General features: G+C 37.0%; 1 protein-coding gene across 5 annotated transcripts in view; it reads right to left on the bottom strand.

Moving 5' to 3' along the window:
* The window catches only part of BDP1 (B double prime 1, subunit of RNA polymerase III transcription initiation factor IIIB), a 55,133-nt gene that overhangs the window by 29,791 nt on the left and 9,446 nt on the right, over positions 1-15,896 (bottom strand). For 2 of the 5 annotated variants that reach the window (XM_055698955.1, XM_055698957.1), the window contains exons 7-21: positions 14,918-15,012; positions 14,236-14,290; positions 13,436-13,579; positions 11,554-11,841; positions 10,478-10,655; positions 9,315-9,474; positions 6,655-6,731; positions 5,106-5,250; positions 4,874-4,950; positions 4,121-4,280; positions 3,673-3,755; positions 2,306-2,537; positions 1,657-1,844; positions 720-936; positions 39-226 (exon numbers count right to left, since the gene is read on the bottom strand). In XM_055698955.1, coding sequence (XP_055554930.1) covers positions 39-226; positions 720-936; positions 1,657-1,844; positions 2,306-2,537; positions 3,673-3,755; positions 4,121-4,280; positions 4,874-4,950; positions 5,106-5,250; positions 6,655-6,731; positions 9,315-9,474; positions 10,478-10,655; positions 11,554-11,841; positions 13,436-13,579; positions 14,236-14,290; positions 14,918-15,012 — 2,287 coding nt within the window. The remainder of the gene's footprint in view (positions 1-38; positions 227-719; positions 937-1,656; positions 1,845-2,305; positions 2,538-3,672; positions 3,756-4,120; positions 4,281-4,873; positions 4,951-5,105; positions 5,251-6,654; positions 6,732-9,314; positions 9,475-10,477; positions 10,656-11,553; positions 11,842-13,435; positions 13,580-14,235; positions 14,291-14,917; positions 15,013-15,896) is intronic. The other 3 variants (XM_055698958.1, XM_055698956.1, XM_055698959.1) reach the window with 3 other exon arrangements.

The following is a 15,896-nucleotide window of genomic DNA, read 5'->3' as shown; positions in this document are numbered from 1 at the left end:
TTGTTGCAGTCAAGAAAACAAAGTAGCTAAGCTCTTACTCTGCATTAGTAGTTGAGGTGTCATCTTGGACAATTTCAGGGAGACAAAACTTGAGTTCACCATCCTCTGATCTTGAAAATGTCTTTGGTGACTTACAGCTTGGCCTCTCAGAAACTTCCTGAGTGCCAAGTGACTTCTCCTTTCCTAAGGATTCCAATGGTTGCATTACTTCATATTTTCCTGCTTTCTGAAAAATATAAACGCAAGAACCAGCAAAAGTCATGATACTAAACCAAATGGAGACATTATGATGTCTGTGAATTTCAGTACTATTCACTCTGTGAAGTGTTTCCTGCAAAAACTCCTCTGTAACTGCTCACTAATAATCTGCTAGTATTTTCAGGAAAGCTCACAGTTGTATCTTTTAAACAAAATAACTTTACAACTATATTTCTTCTTTGGCATCTTCTATTAATACTTTGCTTTCTTCACTGTCAACTCTACAACGCCACTTCAGGTCAGAAAGACATCTGGACACAAAACAAGAGATACAGAATGGATGCGATGTTTTTCTCCTCACACACAACCAAGCAGAAAAAAGTTTTCATGTAGAAGATTTTAGCTTTGGAAAAAACTGTTTCAAAAAAGATTAACTTTGTATTTTTTTAAATCATCAGTATTTCATTTTACAAATCGAAAAGCTCAAATATAACTAAAGGAAAAAAAAAAAAAAGCCTTACATCTGTATCAGGAAGGATGCTACATTCACTGTCACACTGTGTCAGACTTTCTTCTTTGTTGGTATCTTTCTGTGATACACTCTTATTATTTACATCCAGCACTTCCTTTCTAGTAGTTGTCATTCTTAAATTTGGCTTTGGTCTGTGGACTCGACTCCTCAGCAGCGGAGCTGATGATGCAACGGTTTTCTCCTCTTCCTTCCGAGGACCAGACTCCCTAAAAAACAAAACAAAGAACAATCAAAGGCACGGGACAACAGTGGTTCTCCAAGTCGTGCATGACATAATTGTATGTAGCTCTCTTCAATACAGCAGCCAAGTATAAATCCTTAGCTTTCTTAGAACAATAACAAAGTTACTGACAGTGTGAAAAAAGACCCAATAAAGATCCACATCCAACATCACCAAAAACCTGTGTATCTTATAAACAGGTGTAAAAGAGATAAATTAAAAAAAGATGCCATTTCTGAGCAACTGCAACTTCCAGTTACACTTTGAGAGGAACACAAACATTTTACAAACGCCTTTGTCTAGTAATTTTTAAAACTACCCTGTAGATTTACAGCAGTTTTCTGGTTGTTTTTTTTTAAAGGACACTTTTAATAGGAAACCAAACCCTGTAATCAAGGATTTACATAAGCACACAGGGATGCACTGTTAGGACCAACATGGAGAAGATAATCACAGGAAGTGAGCATCAGAAAAATGTATTTATTTGAAAACGGCGTTCACAGTCTAAAAATTAAAATTAACATCCAACAGCATATTAATTTAGTGCTTTCAAGCTCTTCGGGTTTTGTCTGTTTAAGTATAGTATTGTCTTGAATAAACATCTCATTACAGATTTTAATGTTTATTTGAATGCAGAAGTGTAGAATACCTAGAGATATTGATGATTTTGAACCCTCCCGTCTCTCTATTTAAAAAATAACCATACCCTGTGCTGAAATCTGACATCTGTTTCAAGACATCTGACAATTCCTTTTCACTTTCATAACTTTCTGCTTCTGAGGACTTTTCTTCGGAACACTGCCTTGTAGGTGTTGAGTTCATCTCAGAATCTGTAGAAACATCCCCTTCTAACATGACATTGCACAGCTGAATGTCTTCATGAATTGTCACATCCTAAGAGGAATAAAAATTTCACTCTATTAAGATGAAAGATTTGCCTGACCTCTCTTTTAGAAGAGCAGGAGGAAAAGAAAAAGTTTATTCTAGCATCTCTTACAAAAACACTCAAAAAGATCTCTCTTGCTTCCTGTGTATCCAACTAATACCAGTAGACAGTAAAAAGTAAAAATTTGCCATTTTTATATATACTTTCTCCCTGAAGTGGTCCTCTTCCAAGAGACCATTTTCTCTACACTTCTCTTTTCAGATCTGGTATCACAAATACCACAACATGGAAACCAGAACCCAAGCATGAGGAAATTTTATGACAATTCAGTTTGTTCTGAAACAATAAACAAAGCATGCAAAGGCTACACTTACAAATTATGTGGTATGTACCTAGATCTTTGTTACTTAAGGTTTCTACTTAGAAGCCAGCAAGACAGTGTACCTACAAAACTGCTCGAGAAACTTACATTCTTGAGGTCTGGGTCGTTCTTTTCATCCCTATGGTGTATCGCATGTTCTTCTACTTCTCCACCTTCAGTTTTCTGCTTTTCAGGATCTTTTTCATCTGTCACGTCTTTTTGCCTTGCAGCAGTTCTTCCTAGATTTGGTTTTGGTCTCTGCACTCTGCCTCTCTCTAGAGGTGTTGGTTTCAGCACACTCTGTTTGCTGTCTTCTTGTAAAACAGCTGTTTCATTAGACCTAGAAAAATACATAAGATGCTTAAGTACATAGCACATGTGGAAGTTGGAGGAGTCTGGAAGAAGTGGTGATTTTTCTTTTTTTTAACATACACTTATCTAAAATGGAGCTATGCATTACTAACTTCATGAAACAACAAAGTCAGAAGTGTATCTGCTAGAGACTGAAAAAGTACCTGACAAGTTTAAACTTATGTTTGCCCTGTTCTTTATCTTTTTCCACCGGAGACAGGATACTGCGCTAGAAAGACCTTTTTCTGACCCATAATGGCTTTTCTTGTATTCCTATCTGGTCTACAGGCAGATGGACCTCATTTAATGTAGGGTTAAAAATCACCAACATTCAGAAAACACATAAATAACTTCATAATCTTACTCACATAAAAGTATCAGATGCACATTATTAAAACTGTCAGATGCTTCTATGCCTTTCTCCCTGAGCACCAAGTTTCTTTCATTAACATGCTGTTTAACAACTGCTGAAGTATTTTCCTAGCAGGTTATGAAACCCAGTTTACCCTCCTCCATCCTCTTCAACTATCCCCCTCTAAAAACAGAAGTTTGTGGGGTTTTTTGTTGCTGCTGTTGTGCTTTTTTTTGTTTTGTAGGTGTTTTTTTAGTTTTGTTCACTTGTTTGTTTTTACAGTATCTCCTGTAAAATATATTCCTCCTTTTACACTACAGCTGCCATTTCTCCATTGAAGAGAAAAAGAAACAGTTCTTGATTAACATGTGCATCAAATTTTCCACACATTGGAATTTTTTCTCCTAATACCAGACACCTAACACTTAATTACACTTTAACCACTGAAACTGATGCATTTCAGTATCAAAGCTAGCAGAGAAAGCTTGCAGAGAAAGCTTGTTTTAGTTTGCAAAGGATTAACTTTTCAGGGTTTTTTGCATTTATCATGACTGAAATATCATTTAAAAGCACTGCTTTAAAAATAAAAATGTTTCATCTATTTGTTTCATGCATTAAAAAAATAAAATTCTATTCTTCCCTCAATTTCTGTCTCATTGCAATTGTTCCTTCAGAAACTTCTATAATTGCCACACTACGTAATAGTACCAGAAGCAAGAGGGATGGCAAATGGCTGGAATGCAGCACGTCTTCTCAATTTTCACATACTTACTGAGACACTGTCTCCAGGACTTTATCATCTTTTCCTGCAGCTTCTTCACTGGTAGCATCAGAACTATTATTTTGGTCAGTATTCTGAATAGAAGTAAAACATGAAGACATTAACTCCCTTAGATATATGAAGTACAGCATTACCTAACAGAACAGGCAATTGTCTATACATTGTACATTTCACGTAGCTAAAAAGGTGCAGTAAAATCTAGATCAAACAACTAAAGCTGTATTAATTGCAGGACAGGAAAGACTACTGGCATCTACTGTTTGTGTGACAAGGTCCCAGCTTAGCTGTGGCCTCCAAGCAATATCACACTGTCACTGCAGGTTAAGTACCTGATTCCTGGTCATACTTAGGGGAAAAGAAAAAGCAGAAAAAGGTAACATTGCTGTGGCATCAGCAGCTTTTTAGCTAACAGATCATCTCCAGTTACTTTATTAAATACCTTTTCAGTCTCCCCCTTAGGCTGTGGATGGGACATTTTATCCTTTCCTGCATCTTTTTGAGGCTCTTCTTTCCTTCCAGATGCTCTTGTAACATTAGGCTTAAATCTCTGTCGACATCCTCTAATTATTGCCTTTGCAGTTACAGTTTTCTCAGGTTCTCTGCACAAAGGATCCACAACAGTGACATTTACTCCATAATACCCAAGCCTATGTAATAGTTAATGACTTGCACAGCTTTCTTTACTGGAAATGGATTGGCTTCAAAAGGATTTGCACAAACTTAGGTAAGTTTCTTCACACGAGAACCAAACTGTTTAGTCTTACAGTGTGGAAACTCAATTTATCTACCTATTAAAAAGATATTAACTTATCACACAGGGGAGGAACCTAACTAGACTGCATATCATAGCTGTTTCTGCAAGTGTCAGAAGCAGACCCATTAGCTGGCAACTGAGACCTTGAGGAAGGCAAAGCCACAGTCAGCACTTCATCCTCTTCCCCCTCCCAAATTCCAAGCATAGCTGGTACTGTACCATGAAGTAATGCTTTTGCCAGCCTCCCAGAAAAGAAGCACATACCTTACACACCATAGTACCACTTGATATCATCCAAGAAAATACTACAGTAAAATTCAAGATTTATATTAAGACTTCACAATTATTGTGGTCTTTTTATAAGAGCACTACATAAAATAAAGTAACAATTATAGTCAGTTAACTCTAGGAGACTGGAAAAGCGATCTCAATGCTTACTCAGATTTAGTATCCAAATCCATGTTCTCTGCTTCTGTGGCTTCATTTCTGTTTCTTCTACTGTCCTCCTCAGAGTACTGGAATTAAGGCAAGGCATATTTGTCTTGGACAAGTGTGGATACCTCAGAAACCATTCTCAGAATATTGGACTGTAGCTAGCCCACAGTACCAGCACTGACCAAAACAGATATGTTAAGACCATATCATGTTAAACAATATTCCCCCTTCTGACCTTTTCATCTGTATTCACAAGGTTTGGAGTGGAAGTTTCAGCCTCCATTTTCTTTTGGATTGCTGCTTCACTCCTTCCAGATGATCTCCTAAAAGTAGGTTTAGGTCTTTGCAAGTGCCCTCTGTCTGCTGGCTTTTCAGTTTTCCTTAAGATGTAAAAAGAGGTGGTATATATTATTACCAAAGAGAAACTTAAATTCTTATATGGTCCAAGATGTACTTCAAGAGCACCACATGGGTGCATGGGTAATGCAGCAAGACAATAAAGTGAAAACAATTACACTGGATCTTTCTGATATTAGACAATATGCTATTATTTAATGCAAAGAGTATCAAATAAACGTTAACAACTTTGCTGACTTAAAATTTATTTGAAGAAGTGTTTCTTGCTGTTAACTAAATAGGAATATGTCTTCTCCTAGGGATCCCCAATTGATGACAAGGTGAACAGGCTTACTGATTTCAACAGAAACCTGCTCCAAAGTAAAGCAATTTTGCTTTATATGCAAGATTTTGTATTTGCCTCTTCTGTACCTCCATCTCCTTTCAAAGCTATGTCACTCACTGAACTATGAACTGCTGCTTTCAAACACCTCATCCTACTGTCAACACCCACATATTATTGAAAAATGGGGTACACACATCAGCCTCCGTGTCCTTAACGATTGCAATAGTGTGTCCTGGGATTCACACACAGTTTGACAGAGTCTTAGAGCTTACAATCAATCCTGAGATTGGGAACTACTACCTTATATTCTTCCTAGGACAGGACAAATAAAAGCTTTGACAGTCTTTACCATAAAAGCAAGCTGCCCTTCAATAAGGGAAAGACAGAAGCATGAAAAACAATTTAGCATTAACTAGCAGTCCATCCCTAAATCACCTTTAAAAAATTGTATCACAAATTAGGAAGTCACTTATCACACAAAACCAGAAACTTTAGGCAGATCTGTTTAAATACCACTGCTCAGTTACAGCAGCAAGTATAAGAAATAGTCACAAAGATTAACTTCACAATGGAGCACAAGTAAGACAGACACGGCTTGGACTATCTTCTAGAGATGTGCGCCACAACTTAGACTCTTGTACTGAGTTCCAAAGAGCAACAGTTTCCAATTAGGAAGGTGTGAATACACCATACACACAGTGTGTAAGCTCATAAGCTCTGACAGACAACCGGGAATTTAAAAGAATACTGTGAAGCCCTTAAAAAAAAACACAACAAAAAAGCCAACCAATTTTTACAACCAAGGTTCACCCACAATATGCTAAAACTTCCTCTATCTCTCATTCTTGCTGACTGTAGAGGGGATAGATTTCTCCAAACTTACTTAAGTCTTCCTCCTCATTTCCATGTAACATTTTAAATCTTAGTCAAAGCATTGCTCCTCATTGATGAAAATTCTATCAAAAAAATTCACTGAATATGGAAAAAAGTTATCATGATCTACTGTCTAGTTCAACCTACTATGGTCAATCAAAATTATATCCAAATAAGTAAACGTAGAATTAGTTCAAGTATCACTGCAAGGTAAAATAATTCTACTTACGTGACTTCAGACTGAGAATCACTTTCTGATACATTCTGTTTTTTATCTGGTCTGTGTAAGTCACATACACCTTTGTTCTGAGTAAGGAAAAAAAAACGTTGTAGAAAAGAAACAATAAATATAGAAGAGTTCTTTGCTATAATGTAAATGAAAGCAGAAACAAGATTCACAGAATGGCTGAGTGTTAGAAGGCCCCTGTGGAGGTCATCTGGTCCATCCCCCCAGCTGAAGCAGGGCCATCTACAGCTGGTTGCCCAATACCATGTCCAGGCAGCTTCTGAATATTGCCAAGGACGGAGACTCCACAGTCTCTCTGGGCAACCTGTCCCAGTGTTTGCTCACCCTCACAGTGAAATAGTACTCCCTGATGTTCAGAAGCAATCTCCTCTGTTTCATTTATGTCTGTTGCCTCTTGCTGTCACTGGGCACCACTGGAAAGAGCCTAGCGCTGTCCTCTTTGGAATCTCCCTTTCGTTTTTTATATAGATATTGAAGAAATCGCCCTAAGAATCCTAGTTCTCCATGCTGAACTGTCCCAACTCTTTCAGCCTTTCATCACAGCAGAGACACTTCAGTGTCTTTGTGGCCCTTTCAGAGGCCATCTCTAGTATGTCTATCTCTCTCATACCAGGGAGCCCAGAACTGGTCACAGTACTCCAGGTGTGGCCTCACCAGTGCTGAACAGGGTGGAAGTATCACCTCCGTCAACATGCTGGCAACACTTCTAATGCAGCCTAGGATACCATTAGCCTTTTCTTGCAGCCAGGACATATTGCTGGCTTATGCTCATCTTGGCATCCACCAGGACCCCAGGTTCTCTTCTACAAAGCTGCTTTCATCTGGGTGGCCCCCAGCAAACACTGGTGCCTGAGGCTGTTCCTCCCCAGGCACAGGACTTTGCACTTCCTCTTGTTAAATTCCATGAGGTTCCTGTCAGCCTATTGCTTTGTCTTTTAACTGGGTGAAGCTGATAACAGGCTCCCTTAGGCAGTATCAGCTATCATTACTTTCCAGGTCCAGTATTTAAATCATTTTCCTAAAGAGTACTGACTACCACTCTGAAAATGAAGAACAAAACAAAAAATAAAAATTGACAACATAGAAAACTAATCACAATTACAGCAAAGATTTTATGGAATCTATTTAGGTAATAAAGGTAAAAGGCTACTGCATAAAACCAGTATTTGTCCATTTACCTCTTCAGTATTATGAATGGAATTATGTTTCACATCACTGGTTGGCTCAGGTTTTTTAGTTTCATGTCAGTGATAATGTTCATATACAGTTAAAGTAAATTAACCACAGCAGGGCAAGAGAATTAGAACTCATATAAAAGGTCCTTTAAAATTACCAGTTTTAGAAATTATTATGACTTTTTCTCATGTCAAACAGCCATAACTAATGAGACAGAAAGCTTAGCTACTCCCGCTACTGATATCACTGTAATAGGCTGGTGTGTATAGCATATTGCCCTGTTCAGTTAATTGGTTTTATAAATATTATTCCAACTAATATCAGGAGATTGTATTGTTACAACATTTCCAACTACAGGCATTTAGTATTTGCAAAGATCCTAAGTAGCTGATTTTCTGTTAAGATGAAGACATTTTTTTAGGTAACAGACTCTAAAATAAAGGACAAAGGACAAAGAACTTGCACACTACATTGGGGGAAAACTAACACTTCGATTTTTCTGATGTCTCACCACAGACTTTAGTCATAAGATCATTCTTCACCTTAGAAAGCATGAGAGAAAGTACTTCATACCCCCTCAGCACAAATCCTTAAACAGTATGATAATAAGTTCTGAAAATGACAGTGATGCAGTGATAGAAGGATGACCAGAGGAATGGAACTTTCTCTATACAATGAGAAATGTAAGATTAGGACTCTTCAGCTTGAAAACAATGTTGCTGGAGAGAGGAAAAAGTGGCATTATAAACACGAATAGCTTGGAGAAGATGAACAGGAATGTAACAATGGGAGTGCAGTGCACATTAAACTACTAGGCATCAGGCTTAAAACAATCCCAAAACCCCACTTCTTTTATTAAGTAAATAATTAAAGGAATGAACTCTCAGCTGCAGCATGCAATTCATCTCAGAGGTACAGAGATGCAAAAAAGCAGCTAGACAAACTGACGAGCAAGAGGTGTATCATGGGCTTCAAAAGAAGCCAGGCACCATCTAAGGAAGTTTTAAACTGATGGACCCAATTACAACATACCCAAAAGATCATTCAATCTTGGTTCAGTATCTTGTATCTTTCCTGAAACACCTCACGGCAGCCAGTAATAGTGGACAAGAGTTTACACAGGTTTCCATTCATTGTGCTGAGCAGGCACAAACAACTCAATGCTCATCCTGCTCAAACCAGTTTCCAATATGGTGCCAGCAAAATCTTGCTCCAGGGTTTCAGTGTTGATATTTCACTGGTTCACTTGTGAATAATAAAACTGTTCAGCCATTTAAATTGTCTATGAGAATACCCAGGCACGAGCAGTACACTCTCTGAATAAATGTAGTATAATTGCCTTTTTTCCACCTAGTGGTAAAAACATCACAAAACCAACCAAAAAATGGCTTTGATTTACAAAAACAATTTTAATGGTAAAGAGGAAGATCTTAATAAGTAAGACCTACATAAAAAAATAAAAATACCTTTGTTTCTCTAGTCTCTTCAGATTGTCTTTCTTTGCTTCTGATCTTTGAAACTGGTAACTCTGAAATCTGGCTTTCCTGTGATGTATCATCCCTAGTACCTAGAGTTCTTAGTTCAGCAGATCCTGTTTCTAATATAACATCATTGCTATCTTCAAAGCTGAAATCAATAAAAGCACACAAAAACATTTTATTAGTGTATTCTAATAAAAAAGCTATTATTGTTTACAAATAGATCAAGTTGTACAAAAAATTATGTGATTTTGATGTTAAACACATGTGTTTCAAAGAATCTGACAAGTTTTAGTGATATTTGCAGGATATGAGCTTTAGAACAATTGTTGTACTTTTGCAATGCTAGATGCAAGGATAAGATGCTAAAATCCCACCTGATTATTCTAGACATTGTTTATTAAAACAGACTTTACTAATATAAACACTGCATGCAGAGCTTTCCCCCCCGATCTTCTTTAACAATCTATGTTGAGTTCAAAGACAAATACTGTTCCTTCATATGCTTCCAACTGAGTTATTAAAGGCATACAATCTGTATGAAACAACAAACAATTACAATACAGCTCAATACAACAATTAACATGCAAAATTCTGAAGTAGCACTAACAGCTTCATAATGACTTTTTAGTTTTACCGCATCCTTACATAACAAGTTTAATAAACATCCACCTTCTTTCCAGTAAAAGAATGTCCAAATTGAAACCAAAAGCTTGCCTCCGACCCTGGTTCTGCACAAATGAAGTCCAAGCAATATTCCCTTCCCACAAGGGCCATCTTATTAGGAACAGATATAAATTCCAAATGTATAGCAACCCTACTTAGCAACATTACTAAGGAGTGTTTTAAGAGAAATATTAGGAGTTAGGATAAGCCGATAGTCTTCACGAACACTAAGAAAAGTGAAAGCAGTTTTGGATGGGGTTTTAATATTAATGTAAATTCATTTTGCAAAAGCAGCCCATCAGGGCAGTGAATATATTGGGAATATAAATTAAAAACAGCTTACTAAAACCAAGGACAGTCCTCAGAAACCAAAAACCTGCCTATACTGTGCCAGTTAACATGATGAGAAGCACAAATAAACAAAACCAACATTAAAACTCTAAATTACTTTTTATTTTGCCTAAGCTTTCCATTGTAAACATTACCTGCATAAATTGACATCACTTTCTCTCTCCATTATGTCATCCACTAGTAAACAGGAGTCTGATCTCTCTTCCTCTGGAACAGCAGTCTCACCTTGTTTTCCTTCAATAACACCACCCAGTTCTTCTCCACAGGTAGTATGACCATCACCGTTTACATCACATACTACATTTTTTTCTGCTAACGAATAAGAATTAAATCAATTTGGACATTTTGGGCAATATCCTAGAATTACAATTCTCAAATCCTAGCCACAGTGAAGCAAGAGTTAACTTAAGACAAAAAAAACGCAGTAGAAATGCCTAAGTATTAAGATTTAAGAGAACTATTCTTAGCTAAAATAATATATGCTTAGATCTAGTATGAAAGCAGAAATCAAAACCCAAGTTCTCATTTTTAAGTTTGCAATGTGTTGTGGTTTAACCCCAGCTGGCAACTAAGTACCATGCAGCCACTTGCTCACTCCCCACCTGCACAGGGATGGGGAGGAGATTCAGGGAAAAAGGTAAAACTTGTGGGTTGAGATAAGAGCAATTTAATAATTAAAACACAACATTATAATAACAACAACTGTAATGAGAAGGAGAGAGTGAGGAATAAATCCAAATGGAAAAAAGAAAGAAGAAAAAAAAAAAGTGATGCTCAATACAATTGCTCACCACCTGCTGACTGATGCCCCACCAGTCCCCCAGCAGCGACTGGCTGGCCAGCCCCAACCAACCCCCCCCCCCTAATTTATATACTCAGCATGACGTCATATGGTATGGAATATCCCTCTGGCTGGTTCATGTCACCTGCCCTGGCTGTGTCCCCTCCCCATTTCCCCTGCCCCCCTCCAGCCCTCTCGCTGGCAGGGCCCAAGGAACTGAAAAGCCCTTGACTGAGTATAAACATCACCCAGCAACAGCCAAAAACACCAGTGTGCCGTCAACAATACTCTCATACTAAAGCCAAAACACAGCACTGTAGCAGCTACTGAGAGGAAAATTAATTTAATTCCAGTCAAAACCAGGAGACAATGTCTTTATATAAAAAAATTATTTTTGAACATTTGAAAGTGAGCATTTTTGCATCTTACTTCTCTCAGAAGACTTCCCTTCCTTGGCAATTTTTGCAGGGACAGACATTTCTTCTGGAAGATTCTCCACTTCCTGTTCAAGATCATCTTTTCTCTTTTTCTTCCTCTTCTCTTTTGCCAGTGCTGGCTCTAATGAAACCTGTTCTTCTGCCTGTTTAGAGAGGCTCAAAGATTCCTCATTTTCCTTCTCAGCCATCACAGCATCTCCTTCTGTTTCTGCATCAGAAATTCTGGCTTCCTGAAGATCATCTTGATCATTAGCAGCTTCTGTGCTGGCAGCTTTTGCTGCTGAGAAAATACAGTTCCTGGTTAATAGACTGGTGAAGTATTAGGAGCCATAAATTGCAAAGGTATTTCCACTAGCAACATCCTGTGAATTCATACATCTCTGTCAATATACTGCCAGACATATGAGCAACCATGAGAAGTCAGTCACTGACAACAGAAAAGCTTCAGCATAGACTAACTTCAACACTAAACACAAAATACATTCTGCACATGGTACAACACTTCACCAGCATGAAGTCAACATAGGATGTAAAGCCAATTTAGTAAATGTTCTTGTTCCTATACTTTTTTACAGTCCCTTTTGGATCCAGAAAAAATAGGCATTGCTATTCCTGAAAAGAATTCCCGTATCTCTGTGGAAAGAGGTGATGATGGTTGCAGGAAGTATGCCATGAAAAAGTAATTTTGATCAATAAATAGACTGTAGTTAACCATTCTTATTTACATAAGAAAGCTGAATTATTATTTAGCTAATAATTCACAAGTTCTCTTCTTGGTTTAACAAGTTTCTAAAATTATCCCCTCTCCCTTTTTCAGGGCATTTTGTCTTCATCTTATATTTATGCAGAGCATCAACCACCAAGAACCTTTCCCTGTCCTTTCTATTACTCTTACATGAGCTTGTTCCCCTGTAATTAAGAAATCCAAATGCAAGAGAAGTAGAAAAGCATACTCACATAGCTTTACATATAAAGTACCTTTAATCTACTATTAAAGCCTATGAACAGAATTTCTGTATGTGGTTAAGTCCTAATAAGTGGGACATTTTACTTAAATCCAAAATCAAGGCTCTAGAAAAGCAGCAACTATGGTGATTTTAAGAATTAAACCAATGATGCTGCTTCCTAGATAGCATTGCTTTAAAAAGATTGTTCACTTGTTTGATCCACAATACCACTTACAAGAAAATGGGTCCTTGTGGAACATACAAGTGAACGACCCCACAGAATTAGCAGGGAGTTTATGAAATGGTCTCAGTATAACTGTTTAATTTAAGCATATCTCTGAAAGGTCCTCTCACAGGTACCGAAGTAATACACTATATGGTGATCAATAGTAAGTAAACATAATCTTTATTTTGAACAGACCAAAAAACTAAAGCAACTTTTATAAGACTCCCTGAAAAGAATCATACCTTTCAGACTGAGGAAGTCAAACTATAATTAGAGGAGAAATAGCCCATTAAAAGAAGAGGGTTTTAAATGTAAGAAAAATTTAAAGAGCTTGCCAAAAATACAGTTTTGGCCCAGGGATTCTAAAAGCAAATTCATTAGCAACTCATGAAGATACTTATCAACTATTAAATTAGAATATCCTGTCAAAAACATCAGTGCTTCAGACTGTGAAACAGCACTAATCTCAGTGTGATCTCATACTCTGCCCAGAGAAAATGCACCTCAGGAAACTGGCTGCAACTAATTATTACCATGCCACCCATCAGTAAACCACATCTGAAAAAGTTATGCCATGAAGACAAGCTCTTCTTGCCCTCTCTGGAACAGGGAAGGATAAGATTCCCTGTGATTTTTCTTCTGCTAGCAACATATTATTGACCACTGCTCTGTAATGCTATCTCAGACAGTCTTTGAAGTACCTTTTGGCTTCTTCCGAGGCCTTGATGGCTTCTTTTCCTTTGGCTTCTGGCTTTTAACAGTCTTTTGCTTTCTCTTTTCCTCATCTGCTAAGACCTTCTCAAGCAACTGGGCAAAGAACTCAAAATCAAAGGGCCGCCTTTCTTCTATGAGAATAAAGTAAAGAGAAGAGATTTCAAAGGTGATAATTTTTCCAAGTTTCTGCTTTGTAAAATAATCAGAGGTACATGTTATGATGTTCAAAACCAATGGTTATATTAATTCAAATAGAAAATTATTTTTTCAAATACTTTCTGTATCATATATATGTATATGGGTTATGGTGGTTTGGTTTTAAAAAAAAGAGTAAAAAGGTTACAGTGCTTAATAGTTTAGAAAATTCAAGGAGTGAAAAAACCACAAATTGTACCACAGTATCAAATAATATACTAACAAGCTGCTCTAGGACTTAGGTAGCTCATCCAAATAACACACAAAGCTGCTACAGATTCTCAGAGCAGTTTACAGTAAGTAACTGTGCTAGAAATTCACATGAATCAGAATAATCTTCAACTAAATATATATATGAAAGTTTACATTTATCTCATTTATTATATAGAAAAGCCAGAAATTAAACCTAAAGGTCTTTACAGTGAACCACGCTTGTTATAAAAGCCCAAGCTCCCCCAGCTTTTGAACTCACCTATAAGCAAAAACCTTTTCTTACAATTAATTCAAGCAAGGCAAAGCACAAAAAATTACCATGAAAAAAAGATGACTACCACGTGACTTCATTGTAGGATAGCGTGGTATATTTACTTACTGAAAGCTTTGTCTATCCTCCATCCATTAGTTTTTTCCTCACGTTTGAACTTGTTCTAAAAGCAAAGGTGTATTTGTCTTTTCAGTAAGCAAGAATGCAACAATACATTGTAGAAAAATGGCAGATCAAGATAAGCCTTCAATCCAACAAAATTTTCTACCAATTATAGTTGTTAAAACTAATTTTTAACAATTATAGTTTTAGAAACTGTAAAAGAACACTCAAAGGACACAAAGTTTGTAATTAATTTTCAAATATAAAATGGGTCACCAATAGACATCACCAGTCATAATTATTTATTTTCAACATCTTTATCCTTCCAATCTAAGCAGGGTTTGAAATATCGAAGATTTTCAGAACTGCGCAACACAAAAGAGGCAACACAGAAGACCATCACCAAACATCCACTTACACTTATCACATTCTTCAGTTAAAATAAAATCAAGACAAACTGTGGCTAGGTACACTAGATTTACTAGTTATGTTGATCAGAATTCAACGCAGCATATTGATGTTTCAGGTACTTTTTTCCAAGAGGTAGTAAGTATTAAAAAAACAGTGCTACAGAGCCAATTACCATCAGAATTACCAATATTAATAGAGGAAGCATAGGAATAGCACATGAGAAACAGAAAAGTCAAAACGGACATTTAATTGCTTTATTGAGCGCTTTAATTTTTACCTTAATTTCTGCTCTGGCTCTATGAGGAAACAGCCGTCCAATCAAGGAGAAGTCTGTTCCTACCATACTGATAGCTAAAAAGAACATGTCTGTTTCTAGAGTGGGGTGGGAAAAAAGATACACACAAGTATTTAGTTAACCCTCCTTCTTGGTGTCTAAAATAAACATACCTTTCAAACTTAATGCAACCAGACCAGTAATTTTAAGGTTATCTACTGTGGTCACAAGTTCAGCTGAGCTGGACTATGTGTGTTATTTTACCTGCATACCTCTAATAACATTTCCTGAATGAAGTATTAACAGAAAAAAACTGTCTAATCTATGATAAAACTGCAGAATGTGAAATATGTTATGTAAAGCTAGTAAATCAAAGCTAACCAACTCCAAATTGTCAACGTTTATTTTTATTATGAACACAACCACAAATAGAAGTCAGAAAAAAAGCATGTGTAAAAATAGCATCTCCATTATTATTTGTTAACAGGAAACAGGTGCATTCCGAAAGCAGCACAGTGAATTCTGAAGCTAATCTTTCCATCTACAGTTGTAAAAAAACCCACTTCCAATTGTAAGAAGTCTTGTACAGTGTTGTCAGCCTAGAGACAATAATCAGTTCACAGGCGTAGTACAAAAATAACCCACCCACTCACAAAAACACAGCTGTCCACGTACACTGAAATTAGCCCACATTGAGATGGCTAATATAATTTATTCCTGTCCATGATGGAAGAACCAAGTAAAGAAGCTCTTAGGAAGTGCTAACTGTCCAATATAGAGCTCAAATATATGGGCACCAGAATCCAAAATTACGCTTTTGATAAGGCAGACTAGCATTCACACAGCATCTAAACATCCATGACAGAAAAAATTTCCAGGCAGCCTGCATATCATAAGGCACTGGATTGTTTAAACATGCCAATTTTCACACTAAACCAGAGCTCAGCTTGTTTTAAAGCATTTGGAGGTTTGAGACTACATC

Source organism: Falco cherrug, chromosome Z (genome assembly GCF_023634085.1).
Source record: "Falco cherrug isolate bFalChe1 chromosome Z, bFalChe1.pri, whole genome shotgun sequence".
Lineage (NCBI taxonomy): Eukaryota > Metazoa > Chordata > Aves > Falconiformes > Falconidae > Falco > Falco cherrug.
The sequence above is the reverse complement of the archived record's forward strand: the minus strand, read 5'-3'. Positions and strand labels throughout refer to the sequence as shown.